The sequence below is a fragment of the Mus pahari genome, chromosome X (assembly GCF_900095145.1).
Source record: "Mus pahari chromosome X, PAHARI_EIJ_v1.1, whole genome shotgun sequence".
Classification (NCBI taxonomy): domain Eukaryota; kingdom Metazoa; phylum Chordata; class Mammalia; order Rodentia; family Muridae; genus Mus; species Mus pahari.
In genome coordinates, this window is record NC_034613.1 from 39,020,763 (window position 1) to 39,045,660 (window position 24,898).

Here is a 24,898-nt window from a genome sequence, read left to right on the forward strand (position 1 = left end):
TGATTTCCACGTGTGCAGTGGCATGTGTACACAGGCACGCACACGCAAATGCACTCACATACATAGATAGGTTTATCATTTAAAAATTATGCCAGACGTGGTACCACAAAAACATGTCATCTCAGCAGGTCGGGTGCTGAGGCAAGAGGATCGCCAACTCAAGGCTAGCCTGTCTCAAACAAAAAACAAAAAACAAAAAACAAAAAACAAAAAAAAAACCAGTAAGGGGTGAGAAACTACTACGTTGCACCGGATGGAGCAAGAAGAGATCTTTCGGCCTCATAACACATTCTCGAGTGACATTTTCTTGTATAGGCAAAGGGGACAGTGAGCTGCAATCACAGGTACACCGGCTCAAAAGGAATTTCTCTTCAGATGGATAGAAACTTGTTATGTCCCCGTCTCCTTGATCTTTCTGGCCACTGTGCGGGAGTCCAACAGTCTGGGGCTGGCCAGTCCAGAGCTGGGCGACAGAGTCCAACGGGGCCTGGCCCTGGAGGCTTTGTTTTAGTTTGGTTGGTTTTGGTTTTAGCTCCGTCCCTGACAGCGCAGCACCCTCGCCCTCGCCTCACTAATCCCGGACAGCAAGAGAAGCGAACGCTGGGGAAGCGACACCGGCAATCTAAATATAAAAAAAAAAAAAAAAACCTCCCAGAAGAATGGGGGACCGGCAAGTCCTACCCACCGACAGTGCGGACCACTGGCAGGCAGCCGGGTTTCCCGTCGACCAATCCTGGAGCGCCTCCAATACTTTGCACGCCTCCCCCCTGGGCGGAAATGACGTGCATTGTCGCGCGTGGTTGGCGGAAGCAAAAATTGCTTTGCGGCAGGCAAGGAGCTTGCTCTCTCTTTGGTTTCCGTTCGCGACCCATGTGAGTTACCGGCTCCAGCAATGAACTCTAGCAAAGCTCCGAAGGGGTAAGACGCAAAAGGGAAAGGAGAGTGCCGGGTGTTTTTGAGGGCTGAATTTCCTGTATTTAGGGAAGTGGAAGCCAAACTGCTGTTTGTTAAGAGATTCGCCTCCCCAAGCCCTGCCAGTAGTTAATGTGTCGGCGAGGAATCCTAAAGTCCCTTAATTTAAATTGGTTTTGTTCCTCAGTTTCTCGGCTCTTAAGTTGCATCGCTGTTAGGTCTGATGGTCGTCCGACTCTTGGCAAAGTTACTATTGATTTCCCTTTATTTGTCACGTGCGCATTTTCTGCCTCTGCCACGCGCAACCTGCGCCGGCTGTTGAGTGCCAAGTTGTGCCAGACCTAACAGGTATTTCATATGTTATCCCTCAACGTTAGAAAATCTAAATGTAATCGGTTTGGTAATGCTTGCTTAGTAAATACCGAGATCCACTGCTAAGTAATTGTAGATTCTTCCTAAATTCTGATCACCTTAAACACCCGTTTATACGGTTGGTTTCAATCATTAACCTAGGTCCTCAGTTATGCGAACAAATTATCAAGATTACATTTTTAATAAGTTGCACTTAATCAAGGCACCTGACCGGTGGGAACTGCATAGAAGCAGTAATAGAATGTTTTCGAATCTTTAAAAGGTTTCCCAGTTGGTGGCGGCACACGCCTTTAATCTCAGCACTTGGGAGGTAAGAGGGGGCTAATCTCTTTGAGTGTGAGGTCCTGCTGGTCTACAAAGCGAGTTCCAGGACAGCTAAGGTTACACAGAACAACTCTTGTTTCAAAAAATAAAATAAAATAAAATAACACGTTTCAATGGTTAATTAGGAAACTGCCTTTGCCTCAAAAGACAGCAGTAGCGTCAGTGGGAAATTGAAGCATAGAAGTAATAGAAATGTAGTGTCAGTCACTAACCAGTGTTGTCTGTCCCATGCGGATATTGTCATCTTGGAAGTGATGCCTGACCTCCTTTTAAAAACAGTTTAATTACTTTCTGTTTTGTTTTTGCACCTCTTCTCTGATAAGAGTAGAACTGAGCAAACAGATGCTTGTTTAGACACCTTCCTAGTGCCGCTCAACCCTTTACTACAGTTCCTCATGTTGTGAGGACCCTGACTGCCCCCCAACCATAAAATTACTTTCGTTGCTTCTTCATAACTGCAGCTTTGCTACTGGTACGAATTGTAACTCAAATAATGTCTAATATGCAGGATATCTGACATGTGACCCATGGGAATGGACCTTTTGGTTCCCCCCTGTGGGTCTTGACCCACAGGTTGAGAACCGCTGGTTTAAAAGTTATTTTAATTAGAAGAGTTATTTCATGTGCTAATGGTTCTGTGTTGCCTTTTTAACAACAGCCTTCTGGCTTTGAGCCAGCAGGATGATCTAATGGATTTGCCAACCAACTACCCCATGAGTGCCAGTGAAGATGAGGTAGGTGAGAGCTGTTGAACTGATTCAAAATTAGGGTGAACAAAACATTCCTGGAGAGGAAAGGGGAATAAAACTGTGTGCGTGTAAAGAAGGTAACTAAAACCCTAACATATGCGATCTCTTTTTTGTTTGTTTCTGGTTTTTCAAGACCGGGTTTTGCAGCTCTGGCTATCCTGGAACTTGATCTGATGCTATCTGAATTTTAAACCTATTCCTGTGACAAAACTACCTAAAGTGGTTTTCCTCTTTCTGTGTAAAATATTTTAATACCAGCACATGGGAAGCAGAGCCTGGTAGATCTCTATGATTTTTGAGGCCAGCCTGATCTAAAAAACAAGTTCCAGACTAGCCAGGGTTACATAGTGAGATGCTGTCTCAAAAAGGGCAGTGGGGGTTTTCTCCTGAGGGGGGGAAACATTTTGATAACTGTGGGTATGAATTGAACTATTAATCAGTCTTTCTGTATGAAAGAAACACTTTTTGTAAAAAAAACAATATTTTTAGCTGTTTAGCTGGAACATTAGGGCTGGTGAGATGGCTTAATGGGTAAGAGCACTGACTTCTCTTCCAAAGGTCCTGAGTTCAAATCCCAGCATCCACATGGTGGCTCACAACCACCCATAATGAGATCTGACACCCTCTTCTGGTGCATCCAAAGTCAGCTACAGTGTACTTATGTGTAATAATAAATAAATCTTTGAGCTGGAGCAAGCAGAGACTGAGCGAGCAGAGTTGACCAGAGTGAGTGGGGGTCAACCAGAGTGAGTTGGGGTCGACCAGAGCGAGCAGATGTCCTAAAAATTCAATTTCCAGCAACCACATGAAGGCTCACAACCATCTGTACAGCTACAGTGTACACATACATAAAATAAATAAATAAATCTTAAGTCAGGGCATTAGCTCCCAAGTTACCAAGAATTCACATTGCTTGTGAAGATAATGTTTGGATTCTGAAACAATTCCTAATTCCAATTCCAGCTTTGTAATTAGAGTGTTTACATACAATATCTCATCTGCTTCCCCTCTTCTCCACCAACCAGAACCAACATTTTTATATGGACTTGTTTCCAAGTTGTCTCTAACCTCCTTTCATTGTCCTGATGGAGTTCCCTTTTCTGTGTCTAGGGGGACAGTGATGGAGAAAGAAAGCATCAAAAACTTCTGGAAGCAATTGGTTCCCTTAGTGGAAAAAATAGGTAAGGTCCCAGTGAGTTGGACATCTTATAATTAGCTCGCTCGCTCTTTTTGTGTGTGGGTATACATATGCCGTGTAGCACAAGTGGACATAACAGGGCAACTTGTAGACATTGGTTCTTTTCCACCATGTGGAGGATCAAACTCAAATAGTTTTGCTTGGCAGCAATGGCCTTTACCTCTTATGCCATCTTGCTGACTATAACTGGCTGTTTCTGAGACTTTTATTGTCTCTTGTAACAATCCTAGCACCTGTGTGTAGCATATAGTTGAAAAAAAACTGTATGATTGTTGCCTACTTTCCTTATCGCTATAATTATATTAGAACGTTTCACTTTGGGAGCTTTAATTTACCTATAGTCTTTTGAAGCACTGAATCCATATTAACCCCATTAAAGAAGGTACTTAAATTTTATCCCCATGGTCAATCATTTGTAAATCACAAGTCCTGGGTTCAAATCCATTTGTGCTTAGATCTTTTCCTTGTACAACATTGTATTTTTCAAGGGCTGAGTCTATATTAAACGATGAGATATGGATCAGGTTACTATGGTTAGGAACAGTTTGGTCGCTCAGTGACAAAAGCAGACCGTTGGGGGCGTGGGCTATAAAGCCAAAGCTGCCTTTGAAAAAAAGAAATGTTGTATTTAAAGGTGTAGCTCACTGGTAGCGCACCTGCATAGCATATATGAAAGCCTAGATTCCAGCACCTTAGAAACATAGTAATGAAAGTGTTAGTGTTCCCCTTGTAAATGTGTCGATTTCTATTATATCATTTCCCCCCCTAATTTCAGGTGGAAATTGCCTGAGAGATCTGAGGCTGGTCTAAAAGTGTCTGAGTTTAATGTCAGTTCTGAAGGTAAGTTTCTAAAATGTATTTATGCATGAAACCATAAATATTTACCTGTGAGAATGAGTTAAGGGTCGTCTCATGAAGAATACTAAGATCAGTACCTCCTGTGGAGCTCAGTAAGATGCTTATTGCATAAAATAACTTGAATTTTTCTTTGTTTCTTCCTTCCTTCCTTTCTTTCTTTTTGGAGACACAGTGTATGTGACCCTGGCTATCCTGGAACTCACTCTGTAAACCAGGCTGTTCTTGAACTCACAGAAATCCACCTGCCTCTGCCTCCCAAGCACTGGGATTAAATGTATGTGCTATATAAAGTGACTGGAGTGATGGTAGCTTCCTCGTAGCAGCTTAGCTGTTGTGTATGTATAGCTCTTTAGTGTTCACAGTTGCGTTTGTGTATCAGTCCTCTCGTGATACTTGCGTTAGAACAGACAGGTATTCCACTGGAACTTGAGGAGATCACAGTTTGGGTAGAAAGGCTTTCACCCAACACAATATCTTGGCTCTTTGTCTTCATTGGAGCATGTGAACCAAAGAGTTTATATTGGGGTGACTAACAGGAATATGGGTGAAGGGTTACTTATAGGAGCTAGAATGACCCAAAAGCAGCTGCATTACTGACAGCGCTAGTGAGGACTCAACTCAAGAATACTGTACCCCTAGACTTCTTTTCCATTAATTTTTTTTTTTTATTTATTCACTTTACATCCTGATCACAGCCCTCCCCCTCCCAGTCCCACCCTTACAACCCCTCACTACTCCTTTCCCTTCTCAGAAAAGGGGAAGTCCCCCTTGGATACCACTCTGCCCTGGGGCATCATATCCATTTATGGTTAAGCATTATGCCACTGTACAGTTGAGCGATTGAGTCTCTGCTACAACATCCATGACCAGCTAAGGCTGACTGTGGTGGTGATCTTTACCGCCAGCACTTCAGTTGCAGGTTTTATGTTGTCGTCTTTAACCTATAGGAGGGTTGGGGTTTTTTTTGTTGGTTTTTTTTTTAATTTCTGGTTTCTGAAACATCAGTATCTTCCTTATGGTTCTTCCCAATGCAGCATGTCATAGGGCAAAGACTCAAGACAGAGAATCCCAGTCCTCCGCAGAAAGGAAACATGGTGACAGATCCTTACATAGCTGACCCAGGGAGAAGTGTCATGCATTTTTTAACCTTATTGATTCCCTGTCCAGGAAAACAGTAACTAAAAAATGAATGCATACTAAGTCTTGGAAGGCATCTTATGTTTAATGTACCCCACCTCCCAAGAGCCCATTTCTATCTCCTGAGTTGGGAGGAGGGTAAAAGGACAGTATAACCCTTATTAAAAATACATGATCAGGGCTGGAGAGATGGTTCAGTGGCTAAAAACACTGACTGCTCTGTCAGAAGTCCTAGTTCAGTTCCTAGCAACCACATGTTGGCTCACAATCATCTGTAATAGGGATCTGATGCCTTCTTCTGAGCAGAACACTGTATACTACATAAATAAATCTTTAAAAAAACAAACAAAAAATACATGTTCTACCATATGTGATGGCTTATACCTTTTATTCTTAGCACTCAGGAGGCAGAAGCAGGTTGATCCATGTGAGTTCAAGGTCAGCCTGGCCATATCTATATAGCAAGTTGTAGCCCGGCCATATCTGATATTGTTTGCCCCCACTAAAAAGGGGAGGAATCTAGTAAGCAGTATAACTGCTGTGTGTAGATAACCAATTTTTTTTCACCCTGTTCTGAACTTAGGTAGCTTGAATGAGTTTTGTTCTCCTAATATCACCAATGGAACCTCTCAGAACAGTTAATAGTAATGTTACTAGTAAGCTAATTGAATTGATTTGACAGGTGTTTAGAAATGTTCACAGGTGTGAACTAGAGGTGTCAGTATGGCTAGGGAAAAAGGATTGAAGCAAGAATTCTTTATACTTCCCCATACATTTGCCAGGCCACTCCCTATGTTATATTGAGAGTTTTGTCTCACTTCCAAAACTGACCAGAAAATTGGCCTTTGCACAGGATCTGGAGAAAAATTGGCCCTTTCTGATCTGCTTGGACCTCTTAAACCTTCATCATCATTGGCTGCTGTCAAAAAGCAACTGAGTAGAGTCAAATCGAAGAAGACTCTGGAATTACCTCTTCACAAAGGAGAGGTTGAACAGGTAAATTACATAGAAAGTAGTCAATTAAAGGGAAGACAAACTAGAGGCAGCTGAAGTCTTCAAAAGTAAGCAAGTTCATCTCTAGGCTTCTGATTATTGGGACAGGGACAAGTTAAGAAACATTGCCTCCAGGTGTCTCCTTATTCTATTGGGTTTGATATGGGATTTCATGACCCTTTCCTTTTATGTACTTTGCCTGGTTTAGATCCACAGAGAAGTGGCATTCAGTAAAACTTCACAAACCCTCTCCAAATGGGATTCTGTTGTTCAGAAGAACCGGGAAGCAGAGCAGCTGGTTTTTCCTCTAGAGAAGGAGCCATCTTCTTTTGCTCCCATGGAACATGTGTTTCGTGAGTGGAAGGTGAGTGCAACAAAATCAGAGCGAACCTTGAGGATTCAACCAGAACCTTCATCCGGTTTTAATGAGTAGATTATGCCAGATTATGTCATTTTATTTAGTGGTCAGAAAAAGAAAGAAAAGATACTATATTCTAATTGTCAGGTAATAGCCAAACCACACAGCTCTGTAGTCATTTTGTTTGCTATTCTTGTATTTAAAGAATGGCTTTATTAGTTTTAGTATTAAAACATCTCACCGCAAAGAGAAGGACACAGTGATACATAACCTATGATACTAGCATATGACTGCTGTGGTGGTTTGAATACACTTGGCCCATGGGAAGTGGCACTACTAGAAGGTGTGGTCTTGTTGGAGGAAGTACATCACTGTGGGGGTGGGCTTTGAGGTCCTATGCTCAGGTTCCACCCAGTGGGAAACACCATCTTCCAGGCTGCCTGCAGAAGACAGTCTCCTCCTAGCTGCTTTTGGATTAAGATGTAGAATTCTTGACTCCTCCAGCACCGTGTCTGTCTCCAAGCTGCCATGCTTCCCTGTCTGAAGAGTGCCTGAGAAGAGATTTAGATTAATTACAAAGGAAATCTCAAAATGGCATAGATTCTGCCCTGTGGTTCACTCTTATGAAGAGCCTTTGATGAGATGGAGCAAACTGAGAAAGGAAAAATATAAAATGTATGGTTCAAATATTAAAGGGGCATCAGGAAGTGAAATGGAGCTAAATCCTGTATTCAAAGATATTAAATGGAATTGAGAGAGTGCTAACTTCAGAGCAAGATCCCACCTAGCTAAGTTTATTCCTTATGTGTTTACAGTTATATGAGGGATAATTATGTTAGGCTTTATTATGACCTGGTTATTTCATTTGGACAAAAGGAGATATAGTTGTATGTCAAATTGACAAGGGGTGGATTGTGATCGATATTCAAGGTTGTCAACTTGACTATATCTAGAATGAACTACAATCCAGAACTTACACAGATCTTGTGAAAAGAAATTAAAACTTAAGTCCAGGAATGATAGTACACCCCTTTAATTCCAAGAGAAAGGTACGTAGATCTCTGAGTTCAAGGCCAGCCTGCTACAGAGCAAGTTCTAGGTAAAGAAGAGTTTAGGTCCAGGTGTGGTGGTACGCCTTTAATCCCAAAACTCAGGAGACAAGCTTGTAGAGCTCTGAGTTCAGGGTCAGTCACAGAACAGCCAAGCTTAGGCAATGAAGGAAAACCATTGGGATACAGAAAGCTTCTGGTGATATAATAGAACAAGAGGGCCATGTTCTAGCCCCAGCAAGTAGCAGAACCCAGCAGCTTCAGCCATGTCACTCTGACTTTAGAGTGAAAAGTAGAAGGGACTACTGGGACAATTGATGGTGGTTAGCTAGAGCTAAGAACTTAGTGGTGATTAAGAAGAGACCAACATCACTGAGGTGAAATCTTGTGGGAAGTATTTTCTGGGAGCACAAAGAAGCTGTGTTCCAGAGATAGACATCGTGCTAGCAGCCAAACTTGATAATCACTCAGTTGGTACTGGTTTTGAAGGCATGAAGGGGTCATGGAGAGCAGCTGAGGCTTGGCACTGTGAGAGGCCAGGAAAGGACATTGGTGAAGGTACAGTCCCAGTTGCAGTTGACAGCCCAGGACTGAAGGGGTCATGCAAAGGAGTTGAGGCTTGGCACAAGAGTTGAAGAGAGCCTATGAGAGACTATTGGTGAAGCCTAGTTGCAGCAGAAGACCCCAGCATATTGGAGATGCCAGTACCATGAAATGATCACCAAGAACAGCAGCAGCAGTGGAGTGGAGTCAACCAGAGCCTAGAGTGCTAGAGAACAGGACTGGAGAAGTGATACAGCCCTTTGGAGGAGCCCAGAAGATCATGCATGGATTCCAGACATGGGAATAAGAAGCTGTGAAGTTGAAGTTGCCTTGGAGACTCCAAAATGTTAGAAATGCCAGAGCCATGGGATCGCTGCTGAGGAAAGCTGCTAACAGGGAGTGGAACTAGCCCCAAAGAAGGAATTGTGTTGCAGTTAACAAATCTGAAAGAACATCAGACATGGAGATGCAGTTTGGAGTTTGGCCAGCTCATTTTTGGTCTTGCTTGGTCTAGTATTTCCACATTATGACATTTTGGAATGGTAATATATATCCTGTGATACTAGAAGTATCTAGCAAATGTAAAAAGTGATCTGCTTTTTGATTTTGATTTTATAGGGGATTACAGTTAAGAGATTGCCTGAATCTCAGAAGAGACTTAACTTTGGACTTCTAAACATTGTTGAGACTGTTATAGACTATGGGACTTTTGAAGTGGGACAAAATGTATTTTGCATTACATGTGCTATGGCTAAGTATGGCCCCCATAGACTCATGTGTTTGAACAAGTCTGTGGGGGCCAGGGAGTAGAATGTGGTGGTTTAAATATGCTTGGCCAATGGGAATGACACTATTAAGAGGTGTGGCCTGTTAGAGGAAGTGCCTCAATATGGGGGTGGGCTCTGAGGTCCTATGTTCAAGCTCAACCCTGAAGAAGACAGTCTTCTCCTGTTTGCCTTCGGATCAAAATGTTGAACCCTCGGCTCCTCCAGCACCATGTCTGCCTGTACACTGCCATGCTTCCTGCCACGATGATAATAGACTGAACCTCTGAAACTGTAAGCCAGCCAGTTGAATGTTTGCCCTTATATGAGTTGCCTTTGGTCATGGTATCTCTTCACAGCGATGGAATCCAAACTAAGACAATTGCCAAGAAAAAGGGAACATGCTAAGGGTTTTTATATATATATATATATATATATAATTGAGTTTTACTTATGTTCTTGGTGATTTGCCTGCATGTATGTCTGTGTGAGGATGTCAGAAGCCCTAGAACTGGAGTTAGACATGTATAAGCTGCCAAGTGGTTGCTGGGAATTGAACTCAGGTCCTCTGGAAGAGCAGCCAGTACTCTTAAACACTGAGCCATCTCTCTGACCTGTGTTTCCTTCCTTATCCCTTAGTTTTATTTTGTGATGATATATATTACTCTTTAATGACAATTTCAGCAAGGAATTCATGACTAAGTTGACTAAGTTGACAGGAATATTTTAAAGCTGTATTTTCTAAACACTGACCCCTGCCACTTTGCATAATCATGGGTATGTAAGTTGGATGAATTTTTCTTTTTAAGATTTATTCATTATTATAGATAAGAACACTGTTGCTGTCTTCAGACACATCAGAAGAGGGCATCAGATCTCATTGCAGTTGGTTGTGAGCCACCATGTGGTTGCTGGGATTTGAATTCAGGATCTTCGGAAGAGCAGTCAATGCTCTTAACCGCTGAGCCATCTTGCCAGCCCAGATGAGTTTTAATGTACCAGCTCTTCTTTATTATTTGGCATTCTTCCCATTTTAGTGGTTGTGAAATCTCCTTATAAATGAAATTATGTTGGTAGTGAATGATGGGGTTCAAGTAGAATGCCAGTTACACTCTTGGCAAAATTAAAGTTGATCCCTAGAGTCTCTAATATTTACTATATGAACAACTTCAGAACAGCCAGCCAACTTTCCTAGTAGACCCTTGGTATGGAGTCTCTGCTAGACTGGTCTGTGTTCAACAAAAAATAGTCAAACATTACCTAAACCATAGATAGATAGATAGATAGATAGATAGATAGATAGATAGATAGATAGATAGATAGATAGATAGATACTTCTTCATATTTCTCTGTGTTTTCTTTAAAAAAGAAAAAAAAAATCCCAGAAATGATAAGTGTCTTTTTATGTCAGGAAGTTTAGTTAATCAAAGGTAGATAAAATTACATTGCTTGCAGTATAGTTAGACATAGTCATTTCTTAAGGACTTGAGTTCTGTTTTCTGATGGTAGTTTTGAAATCACTAGCATTCTCTTTCTAGGATCCTTCCTTTTCTACATGAAAAGGAAATTAAGTATAAATATAAAGTATGCCAGGTGGTGGTGGTAGTGGCGGTGGCACACACCTTTAATCCCANCACTTGGGAGGCAGAGGCAGGCAGATCTCTGAGTTTGCGGCTAGCCTGGTCTACAAAGCAAGTTCCAAGACAGCCAGGGCTACACACAGAAACCCTGTCTCAAACATTTACAACAACAAATAAAGTGTAGAAGATAAATAGTGATGTCTCACCCCACCCCATCTCAATTTTTATTTGTTGATTTAGAGGTCTATTTATATATTCATGGTTTTTACCTGCTTTTTGATGAAGAAAGTAATCGTTTACACACTGTTCTGCACCTTACTTTTTTCCAAATGAGAGTGTAATCTGGGAGGTAACAGGAGAGGTACCATGTTGGTGGAGCAGACTCCACTGAGAATGGCACAACCCCTTCTTCAGCTGTACTTATCCCAAGAACCTGTGCTAGTATGGTACAAAGGATAAAGGAAGGAGTTTGGGCTACCAGCTTCCAGTTCTTTTCTCGAAAATTAGGAGTTCAGAGTACCAAAGAGTATAAAATCAGGATTCTGAGGGTGGACAATCAAAAGCCTGCACTGTAATTTGGGGTTTGCTTTGTAAAATTGCATTCAACTCCAGCTGAAGAGAATCGAGACAATGCAGGAGAAAACATTTGTAAAATGCAAAGTGCTGTAAAGGACATAAGGTAACTTCTACCCCATCTCTCCTTCCTTTTGGTCGCCACCTGCATTTCCTGAGGTGTTCCCCATTAATCCCTTGTCTCGATATGCTCTCGGAGTTCATTAGAAATTGCTGAGTGAAGCCTACACGTGGTGATGCATGTCTTTAATCCAAGCACCTAGGATACAGAGGCAGGTGGAGCCTTTTGAGTTCCAGGCTAACCAAGGCTACACAGTGAGACCCTATCTCAGACAGAAATGGGAAAGGGGAGAGAGAGAATAAAGATGAGTATCCCTACTGGAGATTGAAGACTTACAATGTACACTCACTGTTTCATTTTGTTTGCAAGCAGCATCTTGCACGGGCTAGCCTTGACTCTTTGTGCCAACCTCTCAGGGTCCTGGAATTGCAGGCATGCACCACCATATCTGCTTCTCTTAAAGGCTGTGAGCAAAGAATGAATACATCTAGTGGACCTAATCTGAACCACTTAACTGATTTTTATAAAAAGTGAAGTGCTAGGCTGCGTATCATAACTTTTGCCTGCAATCCTAGCACTTGGGAAACAGAAAGGAAGTGCCCTGAGACCCATCTCAAAGGGGATCTTCTGCCTAGGCATAGTGCACTTGCCTACAGTTCTGCACTTAGGAGGGTAAGACTAGAGGATTTCTGGTTCAAGGCAGATTCAAGGAATGTAGGGCTGGGTAGGATAGCATGGGCCTGTAATCCTAGCTGTTTGGGAGACTGAGGCAGGAAGTTTCGAAGGTCCAACCAGCCAGAACAATTCAGCAACATTCTGCCTCCAACTAAAAAAAGTTAAAGTTGAGGATAGAAAAAAAATGGGGAAGTTAAGTGCTGTTTTAAGCTTTTACAAAGGGAAGCAAATGTTGCTATCATCTAATGGGGGCATGCTTTGGGAAGAGCTGGTTTCCACTGCTGTTTTGCAGTCTCTCCTTGTCACACTGCTGCTTGTCTCCAGATTCCCTACTCCAAAGCCCTCAGAGTCCTCATCCTATTTGACAGCGCATTGACATACCACATTCTTAGGCTCTCATCCTTGGCTTCTGTTAATGTACTTCTGATGCCTTATTTCACCAGCTTTTCATGGGCCTTTTAATTCTTACTCTGTGAGTTAGCTGTCACTCTCAATCTGTGTCACTCTAGTCTCAGCCTCTCTGACAAAGCAGGCATCTCCTGGGTCTCCTTGTGTATTGTCCTAACGGGTCATCACACTTCTAGACTCCCAAGCCTTGACCACCACCTTTATTCTGTTAACAGCTTAACTCCCTAGTTGGTCACCTAGGTTGAAAACCTGCATCATTCCCTTAGCACATGTGGTTGTGGCTAGTCTTGTAAAATCTGTTGTGGCTGCAGGTACCTGTTTTGTCTTCAGTTTCATTTCCACTGTCCTGGTCAAGGTCTTCACAGCCATTGAGATTTCCATCTTGAAACACAGTTTTTTGTCACTGTCCTACTTAAAATCCATCATGAGACAGGAAAACGGCTCACGAAGTAAGGGTGTTGGCTGTCATGCCTAACAGCCTGAGTTTTATCCTCAGGACCCACGTGGTGAAAAGACTTCCAAAAGTTGTCCTGTAACTTCCACCTGTGCACCATGGCATGAGCAAACACACACACACACACACACACACACACACACACACACAAAATCGATCATTGTAAAAATTAAATTGCAATCCATCAAAGGTACTCTGCTTAGAGGACAAAATATAAAAATGCCTAGTGTTTTAGCTGTGCTGAACAACACAGCTAAGCACTTAGGTAGCGTTCATTTCCTGGTACCTGTGTTTTTGTTTCTGCTCATCTGTTTGGTCTTTTCCTACTCCTGAAAGAATTGCGCTTAAGCCTCAAAGCCTGAATCTAAGAGTGACTTCCTTCCCTGTCTAATCCACGCATCTCCTAATCAGAATTCAGGGTTCCTTCCTGTGTGCTTACTGTTATGGAGTAACATTTAACCCATTCATGTTATGTTGTTAATAGCATATATAGCTCTTTGCTCTGAGCTCTATGAAGACAGGATCTATCTTAATTAATTGTGTAGTCCTAGCACCCCTCACAAGTGCCTGGAATGTAGCTACAATCAATAAATGTTAGCAAATTGAATTGAATTTGAAGGGCGATTACAACATTGTAAAATAAATCACTTTGTAGCCTGTGATTGATCACTGCTACAGATACTAAAAATGGAAGAACATGCACCTTTCCCATTCAGTAGAATAGGTTTATGGCGAAATCAATAGCACCGTGTAACGTGTGATGATGTGTATTTATGCCTTTGCTCAGAGATTTGTAAGTTGATGCATACTGACCATGATGCATGTGGCCACTGAAGGAACACGTGCATAATATGTGTGTGAGGTTGGAAAGTGGCTGTTGCCTAGGGCTGTCTCTGTGCCTTGTCAGGATGGACCATGGTATATGGTATGACTGGCCTGATTATTTTAGTCATCCTCGCCATGTCAGTCAAGCAGCAAATGGGGTTTTTGATTGACATGTGAAATGACTGGTACACAGTTTATTTATTTCATAGATACCACCCGTCATGCAGAAATGGAAGCTAAGGAGTTGGAGCCAAAGTTAGAAAATGAGTCGAGTTAAATTTTATCTACAAGGAAGCTGGATAATTGCATGAAGGTCATATTTTTTAAGAAGCAATATCTTTTTATGCTCAGGGGATTAAAGCATACCCTGCCACAAAGTAAATGACTAGGAAAATGTACCTAAGAATGACTGTTCTTATCTTGATCGTAATGAATAGAAAGTTGTGAGTCAGTCATAGTAGCCCATACTGGTAATGCCAGCACCTAGAAGGCTAAAATAGAAGTTTGTGGTATACATAGCAAGCCCCTATATCATAAAAACAAAAAAGAGGGCTTGACAGAGTTACAGCTCGGTTCTACAGCACTTGCCTCACCTCACACACACACAAGACCCCGAGTTCAATCCTCAGCACTACCTAAATATATACGCTCATTAAAAACTTGTTCTCCTCTGGGTTGGCTTTTCCAGTTAATATGATCAGTGGCAAATAATGCTTAAGATCTAACATCTCCTTCCCTATAGAACTATTCTTTAAAGGATGCTTATGATAAGACCTTGAGATTCCCAGCTATAAGGTAATTAATTAGTGCTTGTTTCAAATATATATATATGTATCATTTTCGGGATCTTTTCCTTTCTTTGAGTCAGAAGCTTGCTCTATCACCCCACCTGGTCTTGAACTTGTAGGTACCATCCTGCCTTTGTCTCCCAAGTGCAAGGATTATAGGCAGGCATTGCCATCACTTCTGACAGTTTTGGACTTTTAACACTTACATGACAATCTGGTGTTGCTCTCCTCCCAGCCTTTGATGGAAGGGTATCATGCTTAGATTCTAAAGGAAGTAGACTTCTGTTTTCTGATCAGTCATAACAGAAAATGATCCCCCAAGTATTTATAAAGATGCCTGGGGCTCCTTGTGGAAATTGTCTCAATTAGAATTATTTTAAAAATTCAAGCTGGGTGTAGTAGCACCTGCCTATAATCACAGCACTAGGGAAGTTGAAACAGGAAGGCACCATGACTTGGGGACAACCTGGGCTATAGTGAGTTCCAGGCCAGCCAGGGCTAGCTTTATCTTAGAGTGGGGGGAGGGGGCAAGGAAAAGGAGAGAGAGAGAACATTTGAAATTCAGAATAAAATAAGGTATTGTCTATTCCTCTGAAGCTAAGATTTGACATGCTTTGTTACCTCCTTAAGGCGAGAACTCCACTGGAACAGGAAGTTTTTAACCTCCTCCATAAGAACAAACAGCCAGTGACAGACCCTTTACTGACTCCTGTGGAAAAGGCCTCCCTCAAAGCCATGAGCCTGGAAGAGGTAAGTGGTGTTTGTAGACCATTTCACAAACCGGGGCATGCTGTGCATCTCCCAGCATTTGACTTCAAGTCTGGGAGTCACTGTCAATGTCATTCGTTGTAGGCTAAGATTCGCAGAGCAGAGCTTCAGAGAGCCCGAGCTCTGCAGTCCTACTATGAAGCCAGGGCTCGAAGAATGAAGAAAATCAAAAGTAAAAAGTAAGGAAGCTATGGATCTCCTGGAAGAAAATGGTGTGGCTAACCACGACTTCTTTGAAGAGAACTTTTAACATGTCAATTAGTGTCATGGAAAAGAAGTCCCGAGTAGGAATGACTGGTCATCTTGCCCTAACCAACCTCCTGTAGTTGTGCCTGCTTCAGTAACACATGCTCCTCGGGCTTTAGCATCCATGCCTGACTTTGCCAACAAGAGGACTGTTTGGTAACTTTCCATCCAAAAGAACATGGAGCGCTTCTGCAGAGTAAGCTCCGACTTTCCACAGCTGCTGAATCCAGGAGGACTTGTCTTTGGCCGTTTTGCCTCTGCGGAACTTGTTCTGTTCCTCCTTAGGCTGTAGAAACAGGAAGAGAGTGCGCTGCAGAAGTCTGAAGGGTCTGTCAGTCCCATCAGGTTCCATACTGGTTCCCTCCAAGTCAGCCAGCTCTGCAATAGCCATTCTAGCACCTGCGTAAGGAAACCCCTTGAATAGCATGGCCACTTTTGCTTGTGGCATTCAGTGTTTCAGCCAAGCCTAAGCTCCCACCTCCTCTTACCCTGTAGATACCACAAAATTGTGAAGAAGGGAAAGGCCAAGAAAGCCCTAAAAGATTTTGAGCAGCTGAGGAAGGTTGACCCAGATGCTGCATTGGAAGAACTGGAAAAAATGGAAAAAGCCAGAATGATGGTAAGATTGCCTCTTGCTTTCTACACGTTTGCCAACAACTGTCCCTAGAATGTGTTTCAGGTCTCACTCTGTCCTTCCTTTCCAGGAGCGAATGAGCCTTAAGCATCAAAACAGTGGGAAATGGGCCAAGTCAAAGGCCATTATGGCAAAATATGACCTGGAGGTAAGAGATGGACAAGAGGTGATGGAATTGGAGAGGAAAGGACAAGCAGTACTGAAGGATGGCGGCAAAGGGAGAGTTGGGAAAGCCTCAAGGATGAATGGAAAGGACTATAGAGACGTCAGTAAAAGGTTTAAGACAGAGAGGAAACTGGCCAAGAAAAAGGTGGAAAGCCCAGGGTTCCATCCCCAGCACTCTGTGGAAAAACAAAGGCTGCAGCTTGAGTGGAAATCTTGGGCTACATACCTGTGAAGCCAGCACTAGAAAGGCTGAGGCAGGACCCATTCAAGGTCAGACTGGGCCACCTAGTGAGACCCTGTGAGGAAAAGAAAGGCCGCTTTAAGAAGTGAGGGGCAAGGTATTTCTGTGGTCACTAATGATAAAGCTCCTGCACTGGGGCACTCCTTTCTCTAGGCCCGCCAAGCTATGCAAGAGCAGTTGGCTAAGAACAAGGAACTGACCCAGAAGCTGCAAGTTGTGTCAGATAGCGAGGAAGAGGGAGGTGCTGACGAGGAAGAAGCCCTAGTTCCTGATGTAGTGAATGAAGTACAGAAGACTGCTGATGGACCCAATCCGTGGATGCTCAGGAGTTGCAATCGTGATGCAAAGGAGAATGAGATCCAGGCCGACTCTGAACAGCTGCCTGAGCCTGCGGCCCATGAGTTTCCTAAAAATGAGGAAAATGAAAAACCAGTGGTAGAAGAAGATGAGTTGTTAAAGGAATTGGAGAAAAGGAGATCCCTTAGGAAAAGATCTGAGCTCAACCAGGATGCTGAGCCACTGGGTGACCAAGAAACAGAAGGTGAGCTGGGAGGAGGTGGAAGGGACAATTTCATACTGCTGTGGATGGACTGAATGAAAAAAGAAAGACATGTCTACCCATACATGCTGCATATACAGTGTGAGGCTCTAGGGGCTTTTCAAGAGTGTGTACTAGGTCCCTAAAGTGAAATTAGATTTATAATAACCATTTTTCTTCTCAAGCATTTATTTGATAAGCAAGTGCAATGTGCTCCAACACATTTTCTGCTCTTAGGGCTTATACTCTTCAGAAAAAGACATTACTCAATTCAGCCTTTGAAAAGAGGGTATGGCTTAGCATTCCTGGTACCTACAAACGTGCATCTAGTAAGATGACGTCAATCTAGTTGTACTTTGAGACTTACAGGTAGATTGGGAGATATTGTTAAACTGCTTTAAATGTCTGGAGTCTAAGTTTTGCTTTTAGTTTTTGTCTTGCTTGTAAAGGGAGGAAGTAGCATTGATAGCACTTTAAATTGCTAGATTTTATATGTCTATATATGGTGCCACTTCCCCAGAATGAATAGTTCTTTAAGCTTCATGGTAAGTTTATTTGTTTGTTTGTTTGTTTATTGTAGTGCTAGGTTGGGTTCCAGGGCACCAGTCTAGCCAAGTGCTGTGCACCACTTCCCTGTGTCCTTGGTCTCAGGACAAGATTTTCTGTAAATAATATTCATGCTGCTTGAATTTTTTTTTTTTTTTTTTTTTTTGCCCATGCTGGCCTTATACTATATAGTTGAGGGTGACCTTGAACTTCCTGTGCTTTTTCTACTTGTGGAGTGCTAGAATTGCAAGTGTGTGCCACCAGCACTAGTTTATACAGTGCTAGAGATTGACCCCCAAGGCCTCGTGCATATTAGGCAATCATTCGACTGAGCCACACTCCCTAGCCTATAAACATTATTTTTAAAGCAGTGCCATCAGAATGTATTGTGATGATCTTCACAGGAATGTTCTCAAGTGGAGATTTCTAGAATTAGTAGTTATAAGCAGTCATTTCTGGGGATTTTGGGAAGCAGCATTAAAGGCTCAGATTGTGGAACAAGCCTGTACAACTACAGAATGCTAATAGTTTCCTCCTGAGCCCCTTAAGAACTAGTTATCTAAGTCAAGTGTGCTGCACGCCTGCAGTCCTAGCCCTTCGGAAACAGAGAGAAAGTAGAAGAGCAGCCTAGGTAATAGAGCAGATTTGAAGATAATCTGGGAGAGAGGAAAGAGCTGATAATGTAGGTAAACAGAAAGATAAGCACAGCTAGTGTCAGGTAGCCGAACAAATAACTAACGGCCTAAAATACGAGGAAGTCATGGATACACCCCCCACCCCCCACCCCATCGAAATGAGCTTAGAAACTTATTCTTGGAAAGTATTGCTACACCTGTCTCAAGGTCAGATCTAAAATAATACAACACCTTCAAGCCAAAGCTAGAAAGTAAGGTCCACAGGGAAAGGAAAGAACTTTGGTTATGCTATAAAAAGCACCTACTTCATTTTTTTCTTGACCAGGTCATACACAACAGGTTATAAAATCTGCTTAAGATACATAGTGAAAAGAGGAGATAGGTTCAACATGACATGTACTTATATGAAAAAAAAAATTTATTTAAGTATGAAGTGAGGCTAGCATAGTTGCACACGCCTTTAATCCCAGCACTTGGGAGGCAGGCAGGCAGATCTCTGTGAGTGTGAGGCCAGCCTGGTCTACAAAATGAGTTCCAGGATCAGCCAGGGCTGTTAAACAGAGAAACCCTGTCTCAGAAAAAGTAGCCTCTGCCTTTATTTTATTTGTTTGTTTGTTTGTTTAGATATTTAGAGAACTTGGGGTAATCTTTCCAAGTAGAGTTTACTATGCAGGGAAGTTAAGCCCTGTCCTGGTCATTAGTAGTCACCTGGGAAATAGGACCCTGTTTGTTCATATTAGAATATATTTCATGGTACCCAGCCCTTAGTAGTTGCTTGACAAATACTTGTTAACTGAGAAATTTCCAAGTTTCATCTTTGGCAGCTTGATTCTTTTTCCGTCCCTGCCCTTCAGATTCTACCAGCCAGGAGGTGTTATCTGAATTGAGGGCATTATCTAAGAAACTCAGTAAGGAAAACCATCTATCCAAGAAGCAAAAAAAGACTCCAGCAAAGACTGTTGACCTGGTCCAGGAAGAGGAACCTGCCCCAGAGGAAGATGAGCCTCTGTTGCTGCAGAGGCCAGAGAGAGTGCGAACTCTGGAGGACCTAGAAGAGTTAGGTAAAGAAGACAGCCTTCCAAATAAGGAGCTCCCTAGACCTTCAGTAGAAGGGGAGCAGGTTAGGAAAAACCCACAGAATCACACCAAGGGGAAGAACAAGAAGGAGCAAATGATCAGTCTACAGAACCTCCTGACTACAAGAACTCCTTCTGTGACGTCACTGGCGCTTCCTACAACAGTAGAGGAGTTGGTGAGCAAGAGCCAGGGTCTCTGGCTTGTGGTGGGGTAGTTGACAGTTGAACAGAACGGGTCCTTCTTATACACAGCACAGTTAGTACAGGTTGGTTTTGCTGGAATGTGTTTCAGGAGTTAAGAGGTCCAGATTATCATGGCACCATGCTGGGCCCAAGTGTCAGTTTGACAGATGCAGATATGTGGACACAGCTGAGCCACACATGCTGCCTAAATCCTGAGCCGCTAAAGTTCTCTGGGGTGACTCTCAACCTACCCTCAAAGGAGAAGGTAGTCACTGAATGCTCTGGCTGGATTCCAGGCACAACAATTCAAAGATCAGTGATTGATCTGCCAAAGCTCCCTTCACTAAATTCCAGCAACCAGTGCTCAGCCCTCCACCCCAACTCCAAATCAAGTAATTAAAACTAGTAACTAGTAAGACAAGGCACTCTGCTTGGGTATATAAGCTGCTGGAAGTCCACATTCTGGCCAGGACCTTGGAGTTCCTGTTATTGACACAGGCCATCATTTCTCTGACCCTAAAACTTCATTGTTGAAAGTTTAAAACTATGTCATGGTGATGAGCTAAGGATATGTACCCAAGAGAGGAGAGAGAGAGAGAGAGAGAGAGAGAGAGAGAGAGAGAGAGAGAGAGAGAGAGAGAAATTCGAGTATGATTGGCTGATTGGTTCCTATTTCGAATTGATCATCCTTTCCGTGCTTACCTGTAGGGGGCGCTAAGATGTCATAACCCAGGATTCAATCTTGTCATGAAGTGCTCTTGAAGACAAGTTAAAGTTCTTGCTCTTGTTTCTTCCCAGGAAGATGAAGGGGTGAGAGACCAAAAGCAAATGATAAAGGAAGCTTTTGCTGGGGATGATGTCATCAAAGAGTTCCTAAAAGAGAAGAGAGAAGCTATCCAGGCCAATAAGCCAAAGGATGTGGATCTGACCTTGCCTGGCTGGGGAGAGTGGGGCGGGATGAACCTGAAGCCCAGTGCCAAGAAAAGACGCCGGTAAGAGGACAAAAAAGCCTGTCAGAAGAGCATAGTTCCCCAGCTCTCCCTGAAATATGTCCCCTAAGCTTTTAACTAAATTACTCCTTTTACATTTGGTTTTCCAGGTTTCTTATTAAAGCCCCTGAGGGTCCTCCAAGAAAAGATAAGAATTTGCCAAATGTGATTATCAGTGAGAAGCGGAACATCCACGCTGCAGCTCACCAGGTGAGGGTTAGCTCTCTACTTGTCTAATCTCCACCACCAGCTTCCCTTGCTTGAGAGACCTATTTTAGCATCAGTGGTGAGAGAGATGTGTGATACTTTCCTCTTTTGGTTTGTTTACTTTTTATTTTGTTTTGTTTTGTGACACTGTTTTTTGTGACAGTGTAACCCCAGGCTGGCCTTGGACTCTAAATCCTCTGTGCTGGGTCTGACCCACACTTCCAGTCCCTAATTTCAGCACCCCTTAAAGACTATGGGTCACCAAACCTGACTGGGGTGTCTGATGATCACCAGCAGATCAAATTTGACTTTCCCACTGCCTGGCCGTTAGAAGTGAGGCCAGGCAGGCTATGTTGTTCTAACTACTGACCAGGGTTAGTCTGAAAGGAGAATCTTTGCAAGCAATACTAATACTAAGCAAGGGATATTTGCACTACAGCAGGAAACTAGACAGTGATTGTGATCCCCTAGATATCACACTGTTGGGTACAGTCACATAAAGTGGAAAGGCTAGAAAATAGGCAGAAGATCCAGAGAGAAATCGGGATGTTCTAGGGCTGAGCATGTGACCCAAATGACATGGAACTCCATAACCTGTGTGTTCCCTTCAATCCTTACCTTTGCCCCTCATGAGTACAATATTGAAATGAATTATACTTGCCCATGTAAAAGAGGAATGAACTATGTAATGGGTAAGAACAGAGATGAGCTCATTTGCTAGAACACTTGTCTGGCGTGCACAAGGCTCTGGGCTCAGTTACTAGCACTGTGTAAAGCTCAACATGACCATACCTCAGTACTCTGGGGGTGAAAACAAGAAGATCAAAAGTTCAAGGTTGGCTACAAAGTCAGTTGGAGGCTAGCCTGGGATACATGAGACCCTCTCTCCAAAAAATTGCAAGATACCATTCAGTCATATTGTTTGATCTTAGCTTCTACGCCAATCACTGCAGAAACTGTCACCACTATAATCGCAGTTGAGAATGTATAACAAGACAACTGGCTATAAACGGTAGGGAAGGAGTAACCTGCGAGGACTGCTGCAGTGGCCACGCGGGATAGTGTTATTTTAATCTGCAGGGACCCACATTGTAGGGGGAGAATGTCCCAATGGACCAGAATTCCAGATGACAACTAAGAGAAAGAATCAGGCATCCTTTCTAGAGGTGGTCCCATGTACATTTACTATTGTCACAGCAAATTGTGAAGTCATTTCCAGGAATCTCTTGCTTTTGATTTGTTTTTTTGTTTGTTTGTTTTAGAGGGGAATCTTGTGTCTAGTGTACTCAGGCTTTGAATTCACTATATACCTTAACATGGCCTTGAACATCTGTTCTTCCTGACTCTTCCCAAGTTCTTTTTTATGATTTATTTATTGTTATATGTTAAGTACACTTTAGCTGTCTTCAGACACACCAGAAGAGGGCATCAGATCTCACCACGGATGGTTGTGAGTCACCATGTGGTTGCTGGGATTTGAACTCGGGACCTTCAGAAAAGCAGTCATGGCTGAGCCATCTCTCCAGCCCTTCTTCCCAAGTTCTTGAATTAAGTGGTCCTAGAGATCAAATTCAGGACTTAGTGTGTGGGCAACCAACTAAACTACACCCCCAACTTTCTTTTTAATTAATTAGCTCAATGCTTTAATACAGTTCCTCATGTTGTGGTGACCCCCAACTATAAAATTATTTCATTGCTGATTCATAGCTGTGATTTTGCTAATGTTATGAATCATAATGTAAAGATGTGATATACAGGATATCTGTTATGTGACCCATGGGAAAGTGTTCTTCAACCCCACCCACTGAATTTTCTAGGTACTGTAGCTGCAATAGAATGAAGTATAACAAGACAGGAGAGGACTCCTGAAACTGAATTTATCTTTCAACCCGTCAGTAACATATACAGAAAGAACATCAACCCAAACAAAAGATTTCCTTAGCCTAAAGGGAGAGGAAGCCTTTTTCTTTCAGTACTGGGGTTGGGGAAGTCTTCCTAGAAGGTAAGTACTCTGCTGGAGTGGAAGACAAGGACCAGGAGTTCAAGGGTTCTGTTCTTTATTTGGGGAAATCACTTCCCCTTTCTAGATACCTGTTGGTGCTGAGGGGGGTGTTACCTGCCTGTGCCAACCAGCTCTGCATCCTCTGATGCCTTAAGAGGATGGAGCTGAACACAGGCACCTGGACGCATTTAGGATTCAGATTTAAAACATCAACCATAAAGAGGAGGGGAGTTGAGCATGATGGCACACGCCTTTAATCCCAGCAGTCAAGAAGCAAAGGTAGAGGAAAGTAGATCTCTAGAGTACAGGCCAGTCAGGGCTACATAGTGACACTCTGTCTCCAAAAAAGAAAAGGGAAGGAAGAAAGGAGAAAATAGCATTAAGAGAAGAAAAGGATCAGAATCCATAAGGATGCACAAATATTCTAGGGCTTCTTGCAGTCACAAGTGTTGTATAGAAGCACCCAGTGGTTAACAGCCTTGAAACTGGTGTAGCCAGACAGAAGTGCTCTTCTGGGTTTTCAGTCCCAAAACCGTTTGCTAAGCCTGAGAGTATAGGTACCAAATAACTTCAAACAGTTTAGCACTCCTAAGATTATATGGGAACACTTGGGTGTTTTGGCCTCTAAAAAGCTTACCCCTCTATGATTGTCATATAAAACTAAACTACATGGAACAGGCTGGCCTTAAACTTGTGATCCTCATGTCTCAGCCTTGCAAATGCTGAGATTGCAAGCATTGAGCCACTGTGCCTTCTCTAAACTGCCTTTAGAGGATTGCACCCTAGGCCTTACACTGAATCTCTTCTTTCCCTTCCAGGTGCGGGTCCTTCCATATCCGTTCACCCACCATCAGCAATTTGAAAGGACCATCCAGAATCCTATAGGATCCACATGGAACACCCAGAGAGCATTCCAAAAGCTGACTGCTCCCAAGGTTGTTACCAAGCCAGGCCATATTATCAAGCCCATAACAGCAGAGGATGTGGATTACCAATCTTCCCCAAGGTCTGACCTGCCCGTCATGCAGAGCAATCCAAAACAACACTCCAAACATCAAAAACAATGGAAGAAAAGCTCTATAGGTTGAGAATCTGAGGAGTGTCCTGACTAATTCCTCTGCATGGTCTATGCTGCAAAATGAATTCCAAAACTGGCTTAACACTGTGTGTGTAGTTAAGCCATATCTGAGAAATAAAGGCATTTTTTTTATCTTTATAACTTGAGTATCTTCTGTATTATCTATCTCCCTGTTGAATCTTCAACTCACACACTTTAGATACCATGGCTTCTCTACTTAGCATTTGTCAGAGGAACTTCCTTTCATTACCAAGACTTGTAGCTGGTCATGAAAACTAAGGAAGTTAATCCAAGTCTCTAGTTTCACATATATCACCCATCAATCATGAGCCACTGTAAGTACCATTGAGAAAGTCCTGTGTGGTTTAACCTCTGAATCTAGAAGCATGTACAAAGCACAGCTGGATCCTGCCTGCTGATTGATCATAGAACCAAACTGAAGGGGCGGGGGGGGGGTCCAACCCCAAGGAGTTGTAACTTAGCTTTTTGCATCTGTGAGCTTTCCAACTTGGTCGGGTTGCTGTGTAGTATCATTTGGAAATGTAGCTCAATGGGGAGTTTGGTTTCCTCCGAGAAATAAACATTCTATCCTGCAGGAAGTTCCCCCAAACATTAAGGCAACAACACAGAATAGCTTCAGGAACTCCCTAAAACTGATTTCAGCCCTTCAGCACCCCACGCCCCACCCCCAGCCAAAGCAAATGATAAAAGCTGAGAGTCCACAGATGGAGAGAGACAAGCTGCAAAGACTAAAGCTAGATGATCAGCTGCCTGGAAGAGGGTTAGAGCCACTGAGGCCCCTGGAAGGGACTCTGCAGCATGTTGAGCCGCTTTCTGGCAGTGCAGTGTGCTCCAGGTCCCCAGCGTTGTTAGCTGTCACCCATGGGTGCTGGGGCAGGCTTTGGTGATGCAGTTGGGTTTCAGTCATTGTGCTGTACACAAGCCCAATAAAACTCATTAGTTCATCAA

General features: G+C 42.9%; 1 protein-coding gene across 1 annotated transcript; it reads left to right on the forward strand.

Annotated features, from left to right (window-relative positions):
- The first annotated feature begins 834 nt into the window (after positions 1-834).
- On the forward strand, positions 835-24,067 carry Utp14a (UTP14A small subunit processome component). The gene is made up of 15 exons (XM_021187874.1): positions 835-918; positions 2,267-2,342; positions 3,468-3,538; positions 4,331-4,395; positions 6,404-6,546; positions 6,752-6,907; positions 15,252-15,371; positions 15,474-15,568; positions 16,131-16,254; positions 16,340-16,417; positions 16,829-17,216; positions 19,249-19,646; positions 20,452-20,645; positions 20,753-20,852; positions 23,670-24,067. Exons 1-15 carry the CDS (start codon positions 893-895, stop codon positions 23,937-23,939), a joined length of 2,304 nt encoding a protein of 767 aa, XP_021043533.1. The 5' UTR covers positions 835-892; the 3' UTR covers positions 23,940-24,067.
- Positions 24,068-24,898: the final 831 nt, after the last annotated feature.

Bases quoted from the DNA above. Each gene is read 5' to 3' on its own strand.
- Utp14a (XM_021187874.1), top strand. From the start codon at position 893: ATGAACTCTAGCAAAGCTCCGAAGGG. The intron at 6,547-6,751 runs GTAAATTACATA...TGCCTGGTTTAG, and splicing joins ACAAAGGAGAGGTTGAACAG to ATCCACAGAGAAGTGGCATT. The intron at 16,418-16,828 runs GTAAGAGATGGA...TCCTTTCTCTAG, and splicing joins TGGCAAAATATGACCTGGAG to GCCCGCCAAGCTATGCAAGA.